General features: G+C 47.0%; 1 protein-coding gene across 2 annotated transcripts in view; it reads right to left on the bottom strand.

The window, feature by feature from the left end:
- Window positions 1-2,684: 2,684 nt before the first annotated feature.
- Window positions 2,685-23,334, bottom strand: part of VMP1 (vacuole membrane protein 1) — a 119,898-nt gene continuing 99,248 nt past the window's right edge. The window contains exons 11-12 of one of the 2 annotated variants that reach the window (XM_077311358.1): window positions 5,110-5,209; window positions 2,685-3,512 (exon numbers count right to left, since the gene is read on the bottom strand). In XM_077311358.1, coding sequence (XP_077167473.1) covers window positions 3,369-3,512; window positions 5,110-5,209 — 244 coding nt within the window. In that variant the 3' untranslated portion in view covers window positions 2,685-3,368. Of the gene's footprint in view, window positions 3,513-5,109; window positions 5,210-8,804; window positions 8,954-23,334 lie in introns of those variants that run through there. The other variant, XM_077311359.1, reaches the window with a different exon arrangement.

The following is a 23,334-nucleotide window of genomic DNA, read 5'->3' as shown; positions in this document are numbered from 1 at the left end:
ATCTTCTGCTACGAGGAACGGGAATCGAATTTCGCTCTCATGCATTAACTGCTAGCAATAAAACAACCCATAATTTCAGGAGGGTTTAATCACTCTGCTTTTATGGCCATACGCTGATAACCACATCCCATCATGCCCTGCTTCAGGGAACGGTGAAGTCCCCAGGTCTTCAAACCAGACAGGTCAGTAGAGATCCTTCAAGAAAGAAGAGAGGGGCAAAAGGGTCCTAAGGGGGCTTTCCGTGCGTTCCTTCCACTTGACACCTTCTGTGAAGTGAAGGGAGGGGCAGGGAAATCTTTTAGAAGGATTCAATAAAAAAGTGCTTGCAATACGAGCAAAACTGGGGTATGCTAAGCAGGGACCCAACAATATAACTGGAGAGACTGGGAAAATACAGGCCACAGGGGCCAGGAAAGTCCCAAAACCTACTGAACCATGTCAGAAAGGCAGGTTCACAGCAGCGTGTGTGTGTGTGTGTTGCAGTAAGAAGCGGCAGATGGGGGTAGGAGAGCTTCACCCTTTTCCACTGGCAGCTCATCCCCTGCAAACCTCTTCCTCACCCTCTCTCCTTGACAAATGGAATGGTTCACACTGCACACCTGGGCTGGCTAAGAAAGCAGAGTCTCTTAAGGAAACGGGCTGCTGTAATTAGGTGGGGGTGTAGACAATGCCAGGGTGGCAGCCCGCCCAAAGTCCCCCCCCCCCCCCCCCCGCAACATCCTGGCTGCTGTGAGCTAAGCACAAGCAGTGAAGGGTTTCCCATTGCAGGGTCCAGAGGCCTGCTGGGGGAAGGGGAAAAACCAGAAATTCCCCTGTTTTTTGGAGTTTGCAGCCTAATTGCACAGTTCTTTGGATCCTGGCCTTTAAGGAGGAGGACAACAATTCCCCTGCTTTTTTAAATGGAAGTTTCATGGACAGTTCTGTTGAAATGGCATCTCCAACCCCCCCCCCCACCGCCCATGCCTTGTAAATGCATAAAGGTCCTTTTTTCTAATAGCCTTTTGGGGTGTGTGGGGGAAATCCCAAGGCACCCACCAAACAATATTGGCCCCCCTTTGCCAAAAGCTCTTATGCTTGTTACCCAAACCACGTTCCAGGGACCCCGGCGGCTCTCCCCAATGAGGGGAGGGAGGTGGTCGGAGGTACGAGTTCCCCTTCTGGTCCTTTCCCCCCTAAGCAAGCAGACCTCGGCCACCGGTGTCGGGGGCTCGGCAACCAGCGCTTGGAGACGGGTGGACACAACAGTCAAGATGATAGATACCAAAATGTCAGACAGCCTACCGACTGTTGTTGCCATGAGATCCAACAGTCAACATCAGTCTGATAAGCTATCCAACAGAAAGGTACAGGCCACGGCAACGTCACGACGATAGGTTGGCAAGCAACATGAGTGGGATTGCACACAACGCACGGGGAGGGGGGGGGGAAACAACCACAAATTCACTCGACAATCCGGTCAACACAAAATCTACCCAAAGACCAGTGGGTCTTCCAACGTGCCAGACCCTAGTCGGACGAAGGCGACTGATGGGCTGCTCTTTTCTGTTTGCTGGAAGAGTCAGTTTGTTGGGTACTTAGAACAGTTCAGAGGTGGAGGAATGCCCGGGGTCTTCGTCCCAAAAAGAGCCATCGGGGAGCACAGTCCGAGGCACCCAGTCGTATGACGGCAACTCCTCTGCAGCCTACCAATGATACCTTACAGCAGGGGTAGTCAACCTGTGGTCCTCCAGATGTCCATGGACTACAATTCCCATGAGCCCCTGCCAGCAAACGCTGGCAGGGGCTCATGGGAATTGTAGTCCATGGACATCTGGAGGACCACAGGTTGACTTCCCCTGCCTTACAGGAAGCCACTCTTTCTAGTACAACTTGATCGGCAATATATTCTTGAAGGGGGGGGGGCGAGGAGAGTGATCCTTCTGTTTTGTCCCAAAGAACCTCTTGGGGACTATGAAGGACAACCCCTGATGTAGAGGTTGCTCTCGCTTGTTCCGTATCAAGAGGATGATTTGGGAGGGGATAGTCGATGATTGACGTTCTTTGAAAAGAAGTGTAGCACCTATGAAGGCACACAGAATAAAGTGAGGAGGGGAGAGCAGTCCCCAAACAAGGCAAACACTGCGGAGGGACATGCTACTTCTTGGCATTCTGGGAAATGACCAGAACAGTCTCCAATTTGTAGAAAAGAAACAGGAGTTGGAAAGAAAGGGAAAATTTAAAAAAAATGACAACACAACCTAAAAATACGCTGCTTGACATCAAGGTAAAAAAAAAAAAAGGCATCTTAAAGATATATTTCAATGCTGTTTATTCCTTTTACCTTTCCTGCACCGGACAAAAGCATCTTCTTGGCATTTCCTAACGATGCTAGGCAAACATCGAAAGAATTAGCCCATTAAAACACACACACACACACACACACACACACACACACACACACAGACACGCTACGAATTTTCAGTTAAGTCGACAAAATTAACTGAGCCGTTTCAAGATCCATGCTTTCTGTTACCTTCGGCCAAGCAGGAAGTCCTTGGGAAAAATTCAAGAACACCTGAAGGGCTACAGAAAGCATTTGATTGCAAGGACACGACTGGAAAGACGAGAATACAAGAAGAGATGGGAGTCCAGGGCAGGGAGGTTAGGGGTGCTTTAAAAGACCAAGACAACAAGGTCTGGAATGATCCAAGTTGATTTCATAAATTTTATCGTCTTAGCTTCATTCTAAATATACAGGATTAAAAAAAAAAAAAAAGACGGCAGCTTGACAGAGTCTGTCTCTCTGCTCACAACCATTATGAAGTTTAAAAATGTCCCGCCGGCCCGTCCCCCTGCTCCCCACCCCCCGCAAATGAACACAAATGAAAAATGAGATTTTTAAAGTGTTACCGTGGAGGGACATGCACGCAGGGAGGGGGGGAGGCTGATCTAAGACTAGTTGGGTGTCAGATTTTGCAGGAGGGGGAGGGGGCACCCGGGAGAAATGCCGACCTTCAGCGGCAAGCTTTGCCAGCGTCTCAGTTTGTCAAGGAAAAGTCCCAAAACTGTGTTAAAAAGAAGAGTTGGAGCATCCCTGCTCAGGTTCCAACCGGGACCAGATTCAAATGAAAGCGCGGACGTTACCTTGAGCAGGCAAATGTCGGTCAAGGTGGATGGTTTAATAATGGCAGAATTACTTTTTAAAAGAATCATCTGCAAGGGGAGCCAGGATGATTGACAAGGGCCCCCACCCCCACCCCCTATCCTCAAATAATGCCAGTTGTTCTTTGTTGTTTGGGGAAGGGGGGGGGGTTTAAAGAGTTAAGTGAAGCCGGATGTCCGAATTACGTTAGGGGCTCACCCCTCCCCTCCCTGCGCCTCTGCCCGGCTCATTTCGTTTTCTCCTCAGAGGGCCTTAATTGCTGGAGCCGCTTGGCGTAACTCTGAGCCATGGAGTTAATGATCGACAAGATGAAATAGCACACCATCACAATGACCAATTTTTCAAATGTCCACGAGAGCCAGTTTTCACCCTGCGGAGACACAAAACCCCCCGTGGACGAGGGAGGAAGAGAAAGAGAAGGGAAACGCAGGTTAGTTCAAAGGCAGCCAGAAATTCTCGTGGATTCAGGCGTCCAAACCAGGGGTAGTCAAACTGCGGCCCTCCAGATGTCCATGGACTACAATTCCCATGAGCCCCTGCCAGGGGCTCATGGGAATTGTAGTCCATGGACATCTGGAGGGCCGCAGTTTGACTAACCTGGTCCAAACAGTCCCACCTCCCTGTATTCCTGTGGGTCTCTCCATCTAGAGACAGGGAAATTTCCCTACTCAAATTTTCTGCCTGTCTTCAGTGCTGTAAAAAAGCAGAGGGGGCGGGGAGCATCTGGGAACTATCTGAGGCCTGGTGGGGCTTCTCCTTGCCCCACGTCAAACGCAAGAATGTCCCCGCGGACACCTGTGGAGCGGCAGGCAGGAGGCAAGCTGTGTCGGGGAGAGGCTGCTGGGTGCCGGGGGGGGGGGTCTTGGGGACAATTCATTAGGCTGCACAAATCAGCTGGGGTGAAACTGATCTCCCCCCCCCAAAAAAAAAAACAAATCCCGGAGTGAATGCAGCTTGGCAAGAGAGGTTTCAACTTGTTAAAAGTATGCAAAGGGTTAAGAGTGGGCTGCTCTCTGCTTCCCTCCTGCTCCTTGGCGGGGATTCAAGGAGTTCAAGCTCAGGACAGGGTAAGGGGAGAATGGCCCAACCACCACCGGGAATGCAACCATTGGCTGGCCACTGGGTTTCACCGAAGGCCAATCCCCTTTGGGATTCCCCACCCCCCTATTTGTTTGCTGCATGTTCCGGGTTGGCGATCCTTGTGCAACCAGCAACTGACGCAGCAGAAAAGCAGCTTCGAACAGCTTTTGCGGGGAAGGGTTTGGGGGGGAAAGAGCGGCTTGCGAGCCAAGTATCCCCCTCTGGAGGGCAGTAGTGAGCAACTGATCCATTCACACTTTCACCCAGTTCCCTCTGCCATCTGGTTTCCTTTCCTTGTCTGTTTCTCCCCAGGACGTGTACCTTTCTAGGACGAATTAAGGCGGGACAGGTTCAGGGGGGGGACGGGACAGGGGGACCGGACCACACAACGTGGGACCAGCAGACTAGCCCAAAATGTATTTGAGAGGGATACTCTTAACATGCTTAGTTTCTTTGTAACAAAACCTTCCAGGGCTTGGAAAGATCTATTGCAATTCTTCAGGTAATCCAACTGAAGGGTTCTGGGTGTTGGTCAATTCTACCTCTAATCTTTGTCAATTCTACCTCTAATACTTCCTGTTAAAAGAGTGGTTTTCTATCTTTAGCCCGTAGGAAATGATGCAAATTGAAAGGCTTTAACATTTGCTGGCATAGCAAGGAATCAACACCCCCACCCTTGACACATCAGCCCTGAAACCATATTTTAAATTCTTATTACTACTGAGATGAATGATTTCCTTCCCTATTAACTTTGATCAACCTCAAAAGTTTTGTTTCATATACGACTGGCATCCAGCTCTCTTTAACCCAAATTATCACCCCCCCTCCTAGAAAATGGGTCTGATGCATGGGGGGGGCAGGGGGGAGAACAGGCAAAGATCTCTTACCTGGGGGCCGCCATCCGCCTTGTGGTGCAGCTTCATCCGCTGGGCTTCCAAATATTCTCGGAAAGGCTTCTGAAGAGAAGGACCTACGCTCGGGACGGCACTGAAACCCGGTTCCGACCCAAGATGGGAAATTTGGAAAAGGGAACGGGAAGAGGGGGAGGATATGCAAAAGAAAAAAAGAAAAAAAAAATTCAAAACTTACCGCCTAAATTTAAACCATAGCTAAAGGTCCAAAATTGCCCCTGGGGTCAGAGGCATCTGGAAGGACCAAAGAGGAGAGGGAAGCAGCAAAAGAAAAAGAAAAAAAACCCAAAGCAGCACGTGTACTCTTGGCTTCCCTGCTGGCGTGGAAGAACCAAAAACAGAGAGGGGAGAAAACAGCCAAAAAATGCAGGAGAGTTCTCTGGCTGCCAAGTGCCTGCTAAGAGGATAAAGTGGCAGCAGAGGGGGAGAAGCTTTATATGCCGTGGGAGGGAGAGCACTTCCTGAAAGGCAAGGCCCGGCCGAGCCAGGAAAGCCAGCCGTGTGCGCACCAGGGCAGTGCCGGGAGCTCGGTGCCGGGACTTCTGAGAAGTCCCAACCATTTATCACCGAGGGTTCCTGTAAGAACTGGTTTGAACCGATTAAGTAAGGAAATGACTTGGGCTTGTGTCATTCGCCCCAGTTTAAAAAAGAAACTGCCCGCCTCCCCCCCCCCCACACCCCACCCCTGTGACTTGCCCCCATCGGCTCCAAGAGGGGAGGTCCCTTACTCAAACCAGGTCCTTATTAGGGCAATTCCCGCGTCATTGATGTCCAAAAGGGAAGGCACTGGCCCATTCCAGAGACACCTCCCACCAGGAGAAGGGGGAGAGGAAAAAAAGAGAGTCAAGCAATGTTTAAAAAAAAAGAAGAAGGAAGGAAAGCAAGCAAGCAAGCAAGCAGGCAATTAACAAAAGGTTGAAGGAACAAAGGAAGAGCTGAGCCTTGCCTCTGAATCACGGCAGGGCTTTATGGCCGATGACTGTGCAGAGAAATGACACTCCATAAACGCACCTTGTCCCGGGAGGCAGATGGAACGCTGATCAAGCTTCCCCGATTGAGCCCTTTGGCTTCCCAACGGGATGGGGAAGGGGGGTAGGCCAAGTTGTCCTCCGACCTTCAGAAAGGGGGCAAGGAAGCCCGATGCATGCAACACCTTTCACAGGGTATTGGGTAAGGGGTCCCCACGATTGAGCAGACCAGGGGTAGTCAAACTGCGGCCCTCCAGATGTCCGTGGACTACAATTCCCATGAGCCCCTGCCAGCTGGCAGGGGCTCATGGGAATTGTAGTCCACGGACATCTGAAGGGCCGCAGTTTGACTACCCCTGGAGCAGACAGACACTCCACAGGCCAAAACTAGGTACTCCCCTGCATGTCCTTGAAGCACAGAGCCCAGAAGAGGGGTAACCACAACGCTGATGCATCGGCCACTTAAACTGGGTTTAATCCCGGGGGAGGCATGGGAAAGGAAAGTGGTAGGCATGTGTGTTGTCCTGAAGTGCTGTATGGCTAAATTAACCCACCCACCCTTTTCTGCAGGGAAATTTCTGCTCCTGTGCAATCAAAAAGGGGCTTGGGTCTATCTGCTCTTTCAGATTCTGTTGCCAGGCCTCCTAGTTTGGAGAGAGATTTGGGTCCAAATCAAGGCAGCCCTGCGGGCTTTCCTTGATCTGCTCCCTATCTCTCAGTTTAACCCACCTCGCAAGACTGTTGTGATGGTAAAATTATGGTGGTGGTGGTGATGGGGGGGGGGAGGGGGAGAGAAAGCCCAGATCTGACCTCCTTGGAAAACAGCAAGTTAAGAAACGATGCCGATGGATGTAAAGAAAAATTCTGAACTTAAGGCTCTTCAAATTAAAAAACAAAACACCAACAAGAAAACCAGGCGTTCAAAAGGGAGGAATAACACCCCACTTTCTTCAAGTTAAAAGTATTGCCTAAAACTCAAAACTGCCATTTATGATGGTCCACCAACTATTTTCCAAAACTGGATTCTGGCCTCTTCTCTTTTTTTTATTTTTTAGGAAGGCAGGGGAGAAGTCACATACACCCGCACCCTTAATACATTTTAATCACTGGTCTTAGAAATAGGCACAATTTAAGAAACTGAAAGCTGCATCATTCTTAAAGGGCATTGCAAGGGTTGAGAGCGACCTTTATTAATTCAACTTTTAGTTTTACTCGTCCCACCCCACTACAAGAAGAGGGGATCTTATGAATTCTAGGATGTTTCTTGCGGTCATCATCCTTAAAAGTACCCTTTCAGTAGCCTGGCACCAGATGCTGACAGTGACACCAAGAGGCACTAAAATCAAATATTAAAGAGTTTTTTTTTTAAATGAGGTGCTGAAAAGGACCTGACATCTGCTACAAAGGTTTCTTTTAGTGTTCCTGTAACTAAGGGGAATTTCTTTAATAGTGCCGTTTCTTTACTATTAAATATTACCTTTGTTTACACAAAACTATGACTTACACTCAAATATATTTTACCTGTCTATCTCATCCAGGATTTTATCCAGTTCTCTACAACTTTCAATAATTCATTGCGGGGGGGGGGGGGGGGAGGAACGTGTTCATCATCGGCTGTCCAAAGTCTGTAAAGTGACTACTTAGGAAACTTAGGATCTTCAAGGAGCCCAGTTCAGATCAAGAACCCACTTCAGAACTGGACATTTTGAGGTTTAAAGACAAGGTTTTGCAAAGGAAGGGAAGCATCTTGCCGGCTGGGCCAAGACTGATCACCCCACAGAAATTCTCGGGAATGACTCGCCCGGAGAAACGAGTCACCGCTTTCAGAAAAATCGCACTCGGGTTTGGTTTTCAGATGACACAGAAGCCCCGGCGAAGAAACAGCTACCGAAAGGTAACCTTTACTGCAAAAACTTTTAAAGTTATGAACATTTTGACAGTGAAAGTTGGATGACTGGCCAGAATCGCCCAGCTCTTTCAATAGGAGAGACCAGCTCCATTAATTGCTGAAGGAAGGGCTCCAGCTTACAGGGTTGAGAAGATTTCTCAAAGCAAATCAAAGTTTTATTCTCTTCTCTCGTTTACATTCTCCCCCTCCCCACCCCGTATGAGAAAATGGTGCTGAAGGACAATCTTGTAAATCTATCGCACAATATAATTTTAATAAGTTGTTTTGCTGTCTTGGGGAGGGGGCTGTTTCTTACACTACAAAACCTTTCAGCTTGTTCAAGAAATCGAGATGATAACGTCATTGTGGGTTTTTTTAAACAGGGGAAATAAAACACCTTTGTTCAGTAGCCATTTTTTTTTAAAGAAGAAACTGAAGTTATTAGTTATTAATGATGTTATTGTTATTGCTGTTATTCCCTGCTTTTATCAATTGATGTAGTTATCGAACTTATACTGCAACTCTCTTATGGTTTTATATTCTCTGTAAACTGGCCTGAGTTGCAAGGGAAAGGCGGTGTATAAATATGTAAATACAAATAAATAAAAATCGATCAATAAAATATAATCTTCCAGAATGCCACAAAACCTGCTGAAATTGCTTTGTCATGAATGTTACAGAAGAATGAAAGCTCTCAGCTGGACTAAATGTTCAGGGTTTTAAAAGATATTTTAAGAGCTCCATCAACCCAGCAACTGGGTTCTCTTTCAAGATGTATTTCACTATCGCCTTGGATAAAGCTGCATGGGTCACCTCGATGCTGCAGCCGTTCCAAATGTGATTTCCAGGAATTGGCTTTCATGAGCCGCAGCAGTGACCGAAGCAACACGTACGCCCGGCATCACTACCCTGCGCCTTCCGGGGCTGGTTGAGCGTTGCGTAGGTTTCCGGATGGTACAGCTTCCTAGATATAGAGACATGGAGCTTATGGCAAAACTACCCCCAAAATGTGCGTAGATGGGTGCCCTGCCTCCTACCAGGAGCTATCAGTCACCCACTTAAAAAACTTCTCTGTTCCTGATAAACCATTTTCTTCCAACTTCAACGCAAACAATAATTTCCATTCATATCGGCTATTAAGAATCAGAGGACTGTAATTAGAAGCTACGGAGGACTGTATTAAAACAAAACAAAGCCCCCTGAAATATCAACGCTGGAAATATTCAAAATCCTGCTGAGAATTTTTTTTCCCCCTTCAACCTGTTAAAATATTTTCAGCAGCCTTACAATTTCTGTCGGTTTACTGCAGTTGGTCAAACTTTGCCCCACTTTATGATAAATCTGACAATACACTTATACATGTATTTATAATATATATATTTGTATAACTATTTAAGCGTTGTAAAAGTTGTTTATCTGCACAATATCCTCATCACTAATAAAGAAATCGGTTTTTGTCTTGGGAATGACACACTATGCTAGAGGAAAATGTGTACTACCCAGAAGTAGCACGATCATTTCTACTGTCTTCATTTTATGGTTCTGAGAATGTTTTTAAGCCCAAGTCATTTCAACGGACTGCATGTAGGTATGTGATCACTTCTCTTGATACGACTGAATGAAAAGTACTTAACTTTGAATTACTCGTGCCTCGAGCACATAATACCTCGAGTTTAATAATTCAGTTTCATTCAAAAACAACCCCCCAAAACGTATTGCCATGATCCCACAGTGCTCAATACACTCGGCTACTGAAATCCACAGCATATTTCCCTGAGCTTTTGAGTTGACTAAGAACTTAATAAAAAATTAGAGGTTTGAGAAGCAAACGAGCATTTTGGGAACCACTCTGATGTCATGAACAAAAGAAACGGAATCAAGACCTGTGAATTCTTCCTCTCTATATAATTAAGGATTGCTACAGAACACCAGTCAAGAACTGAGCAGAGAATCCTACATATTGTAAATGTTGCCTAACTTGCACTTTAAAACTGTGAAATGGTAAAATACAACTGTTAGGAATACCCATTTTTCAGAATCTGTCCCATGAGCATGGCAGACTATAGCCTGAATAGAGTATATTCAGAAAAATCACTTTTGTGTTCTGGGTGTGTGTGTGTGTATCTTTTAAAAGCATTACAATTTTCCTCTGTCGCAAAGTTCTGCATCGTAACATAGGCACATAACATATTTAATTTTCACGGGGTTAAAATATCCTGACAAACTGCTGGGCAGGATTTGCTTTTATAATTTAGTTATCATCTATAAAATTCCCCAAAAAGGACTGGTCACATTCGCTTTATGAAAACAAAGAACAAGAAGAAGAGTTTGTACCCTGCTTTTCTCAACCAAAAGTGGTCTCAAAGCGGCTTCCAATCGCCTTCCCTTCCTCTCCCCACAACAGACACCCTGAGAGGTATTGGGGGGGGGGGGGGCTGAGAGAGCCCTGATATCACTGCCCTGTGAAAACAGCACTATTAGGACTGTGACTAGCCCAAGGTCACCCAGCTAGCTGCATGTGGAGGAGCGGGGAACCAAACCCAGTTCGCCAGATTAGAAGCCACCACTCTTAACCACTGCAACAAATTGGCTCTCATGAATCCCAGCACGAGACAACGGTATCATGTCTGCAACCATCCTCAAAAAGAGCAGGAGGAATGCACCTTTCACCACAGCCACTCTGTGGGGAAAGCCAGTAGCCCAAGATCCTTTGGTGCACTTTTCAGCCAGGTGGGGATTTGGGTGCAGGCTCTCCCCAGCTGGCATGCAGCCGTCCCACCACAGAAATCCTTAATGCATAAATTTGTTTCTCATCATCCTATGAACATTAAAGCAGGGATCCTCAACCTGTGGTCCCCCAGATGTTCATGGACTACAATTCCCATGAGCCCCTGCCAGCAAACGCTGGCAGGGGCTCATGGGAATTGTAGTCCATGAACATCTGGAGGACCACAGGTTGAGGATCCCTGCATTAAAGCATCACCTCCACGGGCTGGAATTTCTCCCTTCCCTTTCCCCATGGAAATTTGTATGATTCTCTTACACCTTCCTCAATGGTTAGATGAAATCACTTTGGACTACTGTCTTTCCGCTACGCTCTCGCATCCGCCAAATGCGTCCTTAATCGGGATTTGGAAATAGTCGCTGCCAGTTGGTAGCGTCAGGGAGACGACTGTCCTTCATTTCAACAGCCAAATGGGTCACTGGCCTTGGCTGCCCCTTCTCATCCTGAGCCACCCACGGCAAACGGTTCCAAGTGGAGGCTACAATCCGGCCTGCAGTCAACTCTGCTGGCTCTTTGTTTCAAAGCTGGATGGCTCCACCCTGCCCAAAATTTGCTGCCCTTTGAGAATGGACCCAGTGGCTTTTAGCAATTCTGGCCACTTTCACTTGCGTTAAGACGAGCTTTGTTTTTCGGGACTGGATCCTCCAGGGCCAAAAGTGTAACAAGACTTCTGCAGCCTGGATTCCGTGCTTCTGAAGGCTGTAGTTTTTTAAAAGAGAGGTGTGTTTCTAGTCCTTGTGATCCAGGAAAGTAGGAGGTGGTGCCCGTGTTCAATGAAGGCTCAAAGCAAACGGCTGGAGAAAGGTGGAACCGGTGAAGCTGGGTTCTCCTAGCCAGGGGGGCTTCTCCACAGCACCCTGACCCTCGGCCCTATGACCCTTGCCCTTTTGCCTAATAAATTCCACCAGCCCCATCCCTCTTGCCCTCGAGGACACAGTGCCTCCATTAAGACAGTTTTACGGCACGCAGAATTACCCCTTGGTAAGATTTATTCTGCTCACAAACATGCACGTAATGCAGAATTTGGGGGTGCCGCATTCACTAGCCCCATGCACGTGTGCCACCCCTCCCAACACAGGTTGCACACAGCAGCATAATGCACAGAATGATTTAAGTCCTACTCTGAAGCAAAGCTCCAGGCCTATCTTACTCCGAAAGGCTGACAAACCCACCCCCATTGCACATGTGAAACCCGGACAGAGGCGCTGGGTTTTCAGAGCAAAAGGGGCCGGTGGCCAAGAGGTCAGAATTCCCCTCCTGTCCTGTTTGTGGCTGAGAGTTCCCAACGACCTAAACGTCCCCGTTTCAGCCCCCTGCCAACTGCTCTGGATATAGCTAATGCCCACCAGTGGGCTTTTTCTCCTGTGGAAGTTGCTGAAGTTAGCACTTCACTTGCAACGTGGCCAGCGGAGCACAAAGAGGCATCTCCTTTTCTATCTGCCCTGAATTTACCCCGCATCGGCCTTGTTTAGTGACTCCCAAATGCTTAGCAATTTCAAAGGGCTTGGACTGGAGCAACTCTGCACAGGATTCCCCTAGCACCCAGCGAGGGACAGCAGGAGCCTTTCCTTCCGGAAAAGTGCTGGCCCCACAGATCGCTGACACAGGCTGCCTTGAAGGATGGGGAGAGAAATGCTGAGCGTGCTCACAAAGCCTACCCTCAAGACGTCCCAAAAGGCATGTGCTGATGGGTGACTTCAGAGCGAGTCACAAAGTCACATTTGTCTGAATATACTCTTTTAACGATCTTTGCAATGGGATGGGGAGGGGGGGAGAAGACCAGCCAGAGGAGGCTTGCCACTGCTTGCCTCTGCCAAGTCACCTTGGTGTTCCTCGAAGGTCTCCCATCCAAGCAGTCGCCAGGCTGACCCCGCTTCACTTCTGAGAGCTGACAAGAACAGGCTGGCCTGGGCCATACAGGCCACGTTTTGACAGACTTACAAGCCCTAAATCTGGCCCGATGCACTTGGAACGAGGGTTGCCCTGTCTTCCTCCACCCCTCCCCTTCCTTTCCCAGACACCATTTCAACAACCTGCTTTCGAGAGCAGAGTCGCCTGGGGACGGAGCAGAAGAGCCAGACACGCAGCTGCTCTTTTCAGTGGAAGCCCCAGGTCTGCCATGACATCTGCTTCCAACCTGCCTCGCTGCAGACAAAGTCCTAAAAATAATGTTTCACTTAAGGTTTCCAGAGTCTCGAGAGACGAGGCCAAAGTTATTTCACTGATTGGATGGTGCTGCTTTAATAACTCCGCACCAGACTCTATAAAAAAAAGTCCAGAATAAAAACAGCTGGCGGAGGTCATCTCTTCGTGGATTCTTCAGCTACAAACCTGACACTTATTTTTCTGGCTTAACCAACCTCATACTGACATGGCGAGGATAACGGGGTGGGCGTTAAGGCGTAGAGTCACGTCCTGAAGCCATGTGGCTGCCCCGAGCACCAGGGGCACTGAGAGGGACGAGGGGGGTTGGCAGTGACCCCCGGGGCTGAATGGGGACCCAAACGCACGTCCCCTCCACACTTGTGCGTACCACGGTGACTAGCCTTCGCCTACTTTCAACCTGAAAAGAGAGCTCTGGAGATGCCCTTCCATCTTCCTGGTCCACAAAATGCATGCGTGGCTGGGGGGCGGAGGGGAAAGGAGTCTGAGAACATTTACCCACCTCTCCCCCCAACCCCAAGGAGAAAAGTCACCCAAGGCTGCAGTCTTTTGAGGATAAAGTACATGTGCGTTACAGATGTGCCGACAAATAGGGAAGATATCAGAAGGCCAATGGAAGGGCTCTGGGGCGGCTACTCTCTTGGAGGCACCTGAAGCCCACAAGAGCTGTGAAAACCCACAGAGACCGGGAAGCTAGCCTGGAGTCCTTTCACACCTTGAAGACCAACACGAATCTTTCGAGAGTCAAAGCTCCCTGAGCATCGTGATGGACTCCAAGGTGCTAAAGGACTCCCCCCTAGTTGTTCTGCTGCAGAACCACACGGCTAAGCCTCTGGCCATACAGAACTAGGAAGGTTCCCAGTTCTGAACACTGAGGTACAAAGCAGGCTAGACCGTCCCTATGGGGGGGAACCCCGCTCAAGTCCGCGGGGCTCCCGGTAGGAAAAGGACCGCCACGCAAATGCTGTGCTGGACAGTTTAAAGGTGAGGCATTGTTCTATTTTTCCTCCCCATCAAAAGGAACTGCCGGCTTCCCTTCCACCTGCGTTCTCTGAACCCTAAAACAATGTCTTACTACCCCCCGCCCCCCCTCTAGACGGTGATGTAAACAGCTTTAATGGTCAGGGTGTTTTTTTTTTAACGAGCTGTCATTTCCTGTAGCGATAAAAAAGATTCTCGCAGCATTTAAAACCGTCCGTTTCCCATACCCCGGCAGACATAATCGTCGGGTGATTCAGAACGAGCTCAGCGTCGCTCAGTCATAACAGGGACCTGGTGGTCAAGGGTGCTTTGAGAAAGCAAGGGACGGGGATTCGGTCTCAAAGCTGCCTTCCCCTGGGGACATCTGGAAGTCCCTGAGGATCATACATCCCCAAGGATCGTATTGATTGGGCAAGAACGGCTGCTTGGAGCAGATGGCCATTGAGGAAATGGAACTTGGGGGGCTTTCACGCGGTCCTGGAACATCCTTTGGTGCTGTTTGAGAGGGGGTCACAGACAAACCAACCTGCCCACATCTTGCCACAGAATTTTAATCCAGTCTTAGCCAGTTGTCCCCATCTCCCCCCCCCCAAAAAAAAAAAAAAACAGTTACAGGTTTCAAAGCCCAAGAACAGATGCTCAATATATTTTTGTTGCCATATTTAGGTAAGAATTTAGACAAGAGCTTTTTATCTCACTCTCTCAACCAGAATAGGTCCAGTGGCCCCTTTAAGACCAACAAAGATTTATTCAAGGCGTGAGCTTTCGAGGGCAAGCACTCTTCCTCAAACTATGAACTCCCTTCATGACAGTGGGAATATATAAATATAAATATATATATAAATATAATATAGATGTTTAGGAACAGAATCCATCGTTCCCCCCTCCTGTTTTTTTTAATGTATATTTTTATTTTCATAAAGATAAAAATATAGAAACAGAACAAATAATATAAATTGTTAATACAAAGAAAGAGAGAGTATGCTCTTCATTTGTTACACTTATTTCCCCTTTAGTGTCCCTTTTTAGTTTATCTTCTTAAATAATTCAGATAAGGGCCCCATTGTTCTTGGAATACCTCTTCTGTTTTTCCATTAACTATCAGTGTCAGTTGGGCCATCTTGGCAAAGTCCCCCCCTCCTGTTTAATTCTTGCAATCCAAGAGCAGTGGCAAATAAACTGCAATATGAATAAATAAATAAAACAAACCAAAACAGCTTTAATGGCATCGTGATAAACTCTGTGAGGAACAGCAGTCCAAAGTCACTTACAAGGAGGAGGAGGGCTGGTTTTTTTGTACCAAAGCAGCTTACAAGCACTTTCCCCTTCCTCTCCCCACAACAGCCACCCTGTGAGGTAGATGGGGCTGAGAGAGCCCTAAAAGAACTGCTCTGTGAGAACAGGCCTAAGAGAACTGTGACTAGCCCAAGGTCACCCAGCTGGCTGCATGTGGAGGAGGGGGAGGAGCGGGGGGAATCAAAACCCGCTTCTCCAGATTAGACGCTGCCGCTCTTAACCACGACACCACGCTGGTATGCCTCATAATAAATTCACAGACCTCATAATGAAGAGCAAACCTCCCTGGGAGAGATGTGATTCTGGGCCCCCCCGGATCCTAGTTTGACACTCTCAATGCATCTGCTGTTTCTTCCGCCCTGTGAATCAGACATCATCGACGGCCTGATATAATTTCTAGAATGCCGAGGCTTGTTGTTAGGACAATTTGCGCAATGCTCACCCGGCAGACTGTGGCTTCTTTTAGACCAGGGGTAGTCAAACTGCGGCCCTTCAGATGTCCATGGACTACAATTCCCAGGAGCCCCTGCCAGCGAATGCTGGCAGGGGTTCCTGGGAATTGTAGTCCATGGACATCTGGAGGGCCGCAGTTTGACTACCCCTGTTTTAGACATTCAAAGCCTTTGTTACAGGAACAAATCTTGCCAGTCCTTGGGCTCGTAACCTCTCTTCTCTGCTGTCTGCCCAGCTCAGGCACCCTGAAGACGTCAGAAGACGTTTAGGCCTGGGGTAGAAGAGCTAGATCGGAATCCAGTAACTCCTTTAGAAGCCAGCGACCTTATCAGGATACCAGCTTCCAAGAATCCAAGCTCCCTTCGACAGGTATTTAAGGAATGGAGCTTTTAACTCTCGAGTGCTTACACCCTGAATCTATTCTTCTGAAGACTTCCGGCTTCCTGAAAACCCAGAGTCGGTTGTGACGTCCAAATCGGAAGAGCTAATAAACTGTGGTGTGCCTACCAATCCAGGGTCCCGGATCACAGTTTCATGCTGGTTTGGAACTGTGGCCGGCGGAGAACGAGCCATCTGATTCCGACCCATCAACCAACTGAGCTCTCAGGAAATCTTCAATAACCAAGGGAGGAAGGGAGGGGCCACAAATCAGAGACCGGCTGGGGCATATTTTTGTAACACCGATCAGCAGGAGATTTAGGGCTAGATTCTATGACTTGGTTCTCCTGACCACGGGAAGTGTCTCTGGAAGCAGGCATGCATTCTCCCAGGGGAAACCTGAACTATCATCTTACAGAATTCAAAGGATCCAATTGACAAACTTTTCAGCACCATTCTGCCACTATGAGGATTATGTATGTAATTTTAATCTGTTTTTCACATGCATGGATGTCCTTCCTAGGCAGTCCTAAATACAAACTTATATTTTAGGACTGACTATTCCAGTGCCAGCAGCTGAAGGTCTGCGTACCCTCCCCATTTTCTTGGGTCATCTAAAGGAAACTAAACAGCGTCCAAAGATTATACCTTTTTAAAAATGCATGCACCTTTCAAACATTCGTTGGCTAATGCCGTCTTAAATCCTTCTGGGCCTCTTCAACCTGCTATTATGGTTCTGTTGTGATTCATTTAAAAAGGTGTAGAGACCTTCTAGAATTTCCTTCACATCTGTGCTTCCTTTTCAGGAGAAGAGGGGGGGGGGAAACAGCTTCTCCCTCTCTTTCTGCCAAAGTTGCCCTATTATATACTGGCTGTATTATGAACATACAATTGTTGATATACTTGTTGGCCAGAGAGGAGGGGATGGGGTAAATCCTTTCAGATTAAGAGAGATAGCAGCTGTGTCACTTTGAACGGATCTGGGGCCATTTTTACCTTGGGAGATTCTCTAGTCCAGGAGTAGTCAAACTGCGTCCCTCCAGATGTCCATGGACTACAATTCCCATGATCCCCTGCCAGCGAATGCTGGCAGGGGCTCATGGGAATTGTAGTCCATGGACATCTGGAGGGACGCAGTTTGACTACCCCTGCTCTAGTCCATGCTGAATTTTGTACCATTAATATGCCTCCAGTTCAAGTCCTTCAACTCCTCTGTTTTAAAAGAGAACAGTCAAACTCTGATGGATTAAATTTTAGTGCATGTAGCCAGTGTTGCTTATTAAGCCTCCCCAAAGAAGAACTCTGTGTGAGCTGAAAGCTTGAATTTGAAACACTGGCTGATTTGATAAAGGTGTTTCAAGGCTATTATCAAAGAGGGGAGTGATTTTTAAGCAACTCAAAAGCAGACTGGTTCCAGAGAAGAGAATTTACACAAAGAAGGCAGTTATCTTTTGCACCAAATGTAACAGAAGGGTACACACATCTTGCTATATGCAGGGATAAAAAAGGTCCATTTGTGCCTGTGCAATGCAGATTTGGGGGTGGACTCCCCAAAAGAATACTATCTGATGCAACAGTAGTGATTCTACAATACTATGTGAATAAAAGTATTTGTAAAATGAGCTCTCAGACAGAATAAAGAGCAGAATTCAGGATCATTGTCTTGTTAAGTGATAGGTAGGGGGGGATTTCTTTCAAAAAAATTCTCCCCGGATGCAGAAAACTAGCACATCAGGAGGGGAAAAAAGATTCAATATAGTCTACGTCAGGGGTAGTCAAACTGCAGCCCCCCAGATGTCCATGGACTACAATTCCCAGGAGCCCCCTGCCAGCGAACGCTGGCAGGGGGCTCCTGGGAATTGTAGTCCATGGACATCTGGAGGGCCACAATTTGACTACCCCTGGTCTACGTGTAGGGAGGTAGTCAAAACACACACAAAGAAGCAAAAAAGGTGCCATATGCAATTCTACCACCTCAAATATAGTATTTATTCTACGTAACTTGAACACAACTGAAATGCACTTCTTTTCAAAGGCACTTTGCATATATTACCTCTGTAATCCCCATGAAGAAAGCCAATATTATATTCATATCTGCTGAGAGGCGTACAGAGATTCCACTCCAGCCATCTACTGAAATCTTTGCCCACCTTTGAACTAGGACCTCCACAAAGCCGCTACACCCATCTTGCACTTCTTCCGCCCATGACATTTTTATGAATCCTGTGGTTCTTTCACACATGCAGATCACTCGGCACGAATTTGCTTGTATTTATGCATGCGTGTGAACAAGTGACAACGTGTCCTGTAGTTACGCTGCAAGTTTGTGTGTTTGGAGTCGCAAAACGATCTTACGATGGACGAAAACATGAAGTAGCGCACAAATAATTGGGTTTGCGAGGTGCTAGGCTTCTTTGGGCTGGCTACAGATATACCAGTTGCCTTGCTGCACCTGATGGTCCACGCACCGTCAAAAATCAGTTCTGTGTGCCGTCGGAGCTGTCAAGCTGCCAAACCTCTGGACCTGCTAGGAGATGGCACACAGACCTGCTCGCATCCATGACACCAACACCAAAAGGTGTCCAACATATTCCTTGACCTGTTTTAAGATCCGTTCATTGTGGAGCAGCGTTTCGGCCAAAAAGCTTCCCCCCCCTCTGCCTAACGTCACATAACACTCTATGAAAGTTCAGAATCCGCTTGAACTTTCCCGATGGAAATGTAAAATGGTCGTAAAGGGGGTATTTTCTGTCTCTTCCTCTGCTTTGATAACCATCCTCTAGATATTAATTAAATTGCGGGATGACCCAGAGACGGAAGAAGAAAAGGGGGGAAGCCTCATTTGACGGGGATTCTGCTGGCCAAACTGTAGCACTTGCTCAGCTCTGAAAAGTGGGTGGGGATTCCCCAGACCATATCGGGACCAGCGCTTCCAAAACAAACACGATCCTCTTGAGAAGCCGAAGTTCTGATTCTAGACACAAAAATCTGACTTGCAGGATGTTAATTAAAATCCACTCGGAAGTAAATTTTGGCCTCAAACTCGGAAGAAAAACATGACATTCCTCGTAATTTTTGGACAGCTTCGGCCTCACTTGAGCAAAAGGGGGACGATGGGGAAGTCGCAGCATGTCTTTTCAGGGGCTGGCACTAAATATAATCTTATAAACAGGGAGGAAAACACATGGTGTATAAAGAATCTCTCAAACAAACAAAACGTGAAGCCTTTTAAGAATACTTCCAAGGGGATGTGTGCATGTATGAAACAGTCGCTCTTGGGAAAGAAAGTGAAAACTGCTATACAAGACCAGTGTTTTCACACATAGCCCAGGATTTTACTGAAGTCCAGATGTGAGATGAACATGGAGGCCAAGACTCCTATAGACATTTAATCTATGCATTCTTGCCACTTGTCTATAGAGTAGGCGTTCTTGACGGCCTTGGAGAAGTTTCCAGAATGGAGAGGAGTTAATTAATTTAAAAAAATATATATTTTAAACGTGTTAAACATTTATCAGTTGATATGACCATAAATGGTCATGTTGATCTCCTCCCTCCCAAACTGGCCAATGAGGGGCCTGGAGGGGGCAAGAAGGGGAAGGGTCCCCAGGTGGGCGTGTCCCTTCCCAACCGTATTCTGCACCATCATGCCACTTGTGGAGTTTCTCAAAGCCTGAAGAATGTTTCAGGGGGGGTTGCAACGGTGAAAAAGCTGAGAAAGGCTGTTGTAGGTATAATAATTGTGGGCTAGCAAGCACCCCTAGTGACCAGGAGTGTGCAATTCCCCCCACTCCGGTACTTTTGCAGTGGCAAAGGGAGATCTGAGGGAGGGAGAGGGGCCCCTACTTGAATCATGTGACTATTAGGCAGGAAAACAACCCAAACAGCTCTGATTGGATGGGGCCATCTCTGTTATTGGCTAGTTAAAAATGTGCTCTGTTATTAGGCTAGTTAAAAATCTTCTGGCAGCTGGCCTGTCTGTGTGTGCGGTCCCATGCGGAACTGCACAATGATGAACCTTTCCATATGAACGTAAGAGAAGCCATGTGGAATTAGGCCAATGATCAATCAAATCCAATCCTGTCTCACACAGTGACCAACACCCAGGTGCCACGATGAGGTCCACCAGCAGGGCCAGAACTCCAGACCTTCCACTCTTGCTCTCCAAGCAACCTAGATTACAGAGCATCACTTTCCCAGATGCAAGAACAGAAGAGAAGTCATGCTGGATCAGTCCAATGGCCCATCCAGTCCAACACTGTGTCACACCATGGCCCAAATCCAGGTGCCATCAGGAAGTCCACCAGCAGAGCTAGAACTCCAGAAGTTCCACACAGCTGCTCCTCAAACACCAAGAATACAGAGCATCACAGCCCCAGACAGAGTGCTCCATCTAGACCTTGTGGCTAATAGCCACTGATGCATCTCTGCTCTGTATGTTTCTCCAATCCCCTCTTGAAACTGCCTATGCATGCAGCAGGGAATTCCACGTCTTAAGTACTCTTTAGGTGAAGAAGTACTTTCTTCTATCTGTTCTCAGCCTACTGCTCATTAATTTCATTGCGTGCCCATGCGTTCTTGTGAGAAATAGGGAAAAGTACTTCTTCCTTTACCTTCTCTATCCCATGCATAATTTTGTGAACCTCTATCATGTGTCCCCCCTAAATTGGTTCTCCAAGCTCAAGAGTCCTGACCTCTTTAACCTTCCTTCACAAATAAGTGTCCCATCCCCTTAATCAATCGTTTTAGTTGCCCCTTTCCGCATGTTTTTCCTAGGTGTGATTTCACAGCATTCCCAATCAACATTCCACATGGCCCTGCGGCTGATCAATTCAGGAGAAGGCCAGCAGCAGGCGGCCAGTTGATCTGTCCTGCTCATAAACCCAAAACACACCCAAGACGCCCTGCTGTTAAACTCCCCCAAAACAGGGCTGCAGTTTATATGTACTGTGAACAGACTCTGCTGCCTTTATGCTTACATGTGGGATGGGAGCAACTGCACTTCTCAGGGGGGACAGGGTGGGGCACACGAAATGACTGAGGAATTTTGGCCTTTTTATTATAGGGGCTGATTTAAATTCTGCGTGGTGAGGGGCCGTCCTACAAATCTAAAAAATCAAATCAAATCAAAAGCAGATAGAGAACTTCTTTGTCCCCTCCCACGGCACTGATTCAGATGCAAGCAATGAAATTCACGGGCTGAACTGACTAAAGGAGTCCTTCTGTACCCAACACGAAATCCACTGCCATAAATGTGAAGGCCAATGGTTTGGTAAGAGGGTTTGAAAAATGTATGAAAAGCTAAAGGGGGGGGGGAAAGAGCTAAGTAGAACCTCCATGTGCAGAAGCAGTCTATCTTTGAACTCTTGTGTGCAAGGAAGCAGCAGGATGAGAGATGTCGCCCTGGCTCCAGAGCTTCCAGGAGATATCTGGATGGTCTCCTCTGTTCCACTTGTATATATACATTGGATTTTTACTTTGTAAGCTGCTTTGGGGAGGAACATGGGACATAAACATTTATTTAAAGAAAACAAACAAATAGGATCCTTGAAAAGATACAGATGGACCCCTGGGCTGATCCAGTCGGACTCTGTGTTATGGGCTTAAGTTCATTCTCTGTGTATATTATGGGCTTGTTTAAAATAGTGCTTAAACCGAACAACTGCTTAAAAAAAAGTTTCTCAGGCTGGTGGTAATGGTGAACAGAATATAGGACAAAGTTATGCGCTTTCACAGATTTAAGTGGCAAATGTGTAAATATCCCATCAAATTAAGTGGAAAATGCTGGATGTTGCACTCTTAAATGAAGAGAAATTAACAGAACTACCAAGATAACTTTCACAGACCCTGGAAAGATGTTTTCCATTCTGTGTTGGATAATGAGTAAGAAATTCTGATTCTAGTAGTTGGTTACACATGTTTTTATACACTACTCTGGAGATTGATGAGGTAATGCTAGAGACAGCATTTTGAGAAAGAAAATAAAGTCGAGAGATACCAGGACATTCCAAAAAATTTTCTTGTCTCCAAAGAACATTTCTGAACCCTGACATCAACTGTCTAATAGAGTTCTGAAACCAACTGAGGTTTTGCAAAGACATGGGGGGTGGGAAACTCTCTGAAAAGCCGATGAATAATTGCAGGAGAAATTCGAGTAATGTTGCTTCAAAGCCTTAAATTTTTCAGAGCCCAACTCCCTCAACAAAAGTCAGCTCTTATTCAAAAGTAGCAAAGGCCCTGACGGTTCGCTAAAAGATGAGGATGAATTGACTTCTTTTTTTTTAAAGCAAAAAGAAAGATTCATTTTGAAGCGCCGGAAGTTATAAAAAGCAGATTTGTTCCAACACCGAAGCATTCAAGAATGTTACTTCAGTCATGCCGACTGTGTATATTGCTACCCATGTCAAGTTTACATACTTCAACCGTAATTATTTCCAGACATTCGAAGCCTGAAAACGTATCCTTGAGACAAAATTTTCCCCTCTAGATATCAGGGAATTCCAGGAGGTGCTAGATCAAGTTAAACCTTTACTGGTGATGAGGAGTGATAAGAAGCCCAAAGCGTAAAACGAAAAAAGATTTGCTTGGCTGTACAGTGGGACAGGATGGCCCAATCTTGTCAGATCTTGGAAGCTAAGCAGGATTGGTCCTTGGAAGGAAGACTTTTCACCAAGGAAGACTTTTAAGAAGTTAATAGCAAACCGCCTCTGCAGAATCACTTGTGTTGACAACCCTACGGCAGGGGTGGCCCAACTGTAGCTCTCCAGATGTCTGTGGTGGCAGGGGCTCATTGTAACTGAAGTCCATGGACATCTGGAAAGCCACTGTTTGGCCACCCCAGCCCTATGCGGTCACCAGAAGTTGGCCACATGGAGGCATGGAGCACACTGATATGCTACCAATAGACCCCAGGAAATTTTAGTCTGCTCACATACAATTCTGGCTCCTGAGAGTTCATGAGATGTTAGCCATAAGACTTCCAAGCCTAGCTCGGCTACCAATTCACTTTTATGGATTTAGAAGACGGAAACAGAGATACTGCTTTGGCCAACGCCAATTTCTCATAGAGTGAGATCTTCTAAGGCAGGGGTAGTCAACCTCTGGTCCTCCAGATGTCCATGGACTACAATTCCTATGAGCCCCTGCCAGCGTTTGCTGCCAGGGGTTCATGGGAATTGTAGTCCATGAACATCTGGAGGACCACAGGTTGACTACCCCTGTTCTAAGGTAGCCAAAAACTGAACTCCAATTCTTTTAGAACGACGGCAAGCCAGGAAAGAAAAACAACA

This window comes from Paroedura picta, chromosome 15, assembly GCF_049243985.1.
Source record: "Paroedura picta isolate Pp20150507F chromosome 15, Ppicta_v3.0, whole genome shotgun sequence".
NCBI classification, from domain to species: Eukaryota; Metazoa; Chordata; class Lepidosauria; order Squamata; family Gekkonidae; genus Paroedura; species Paroedura picta.
Note: the sequence above shows the minus strand (reverse complement) of the source record. Positions and strands in the feature narration are given on the sequence as shown.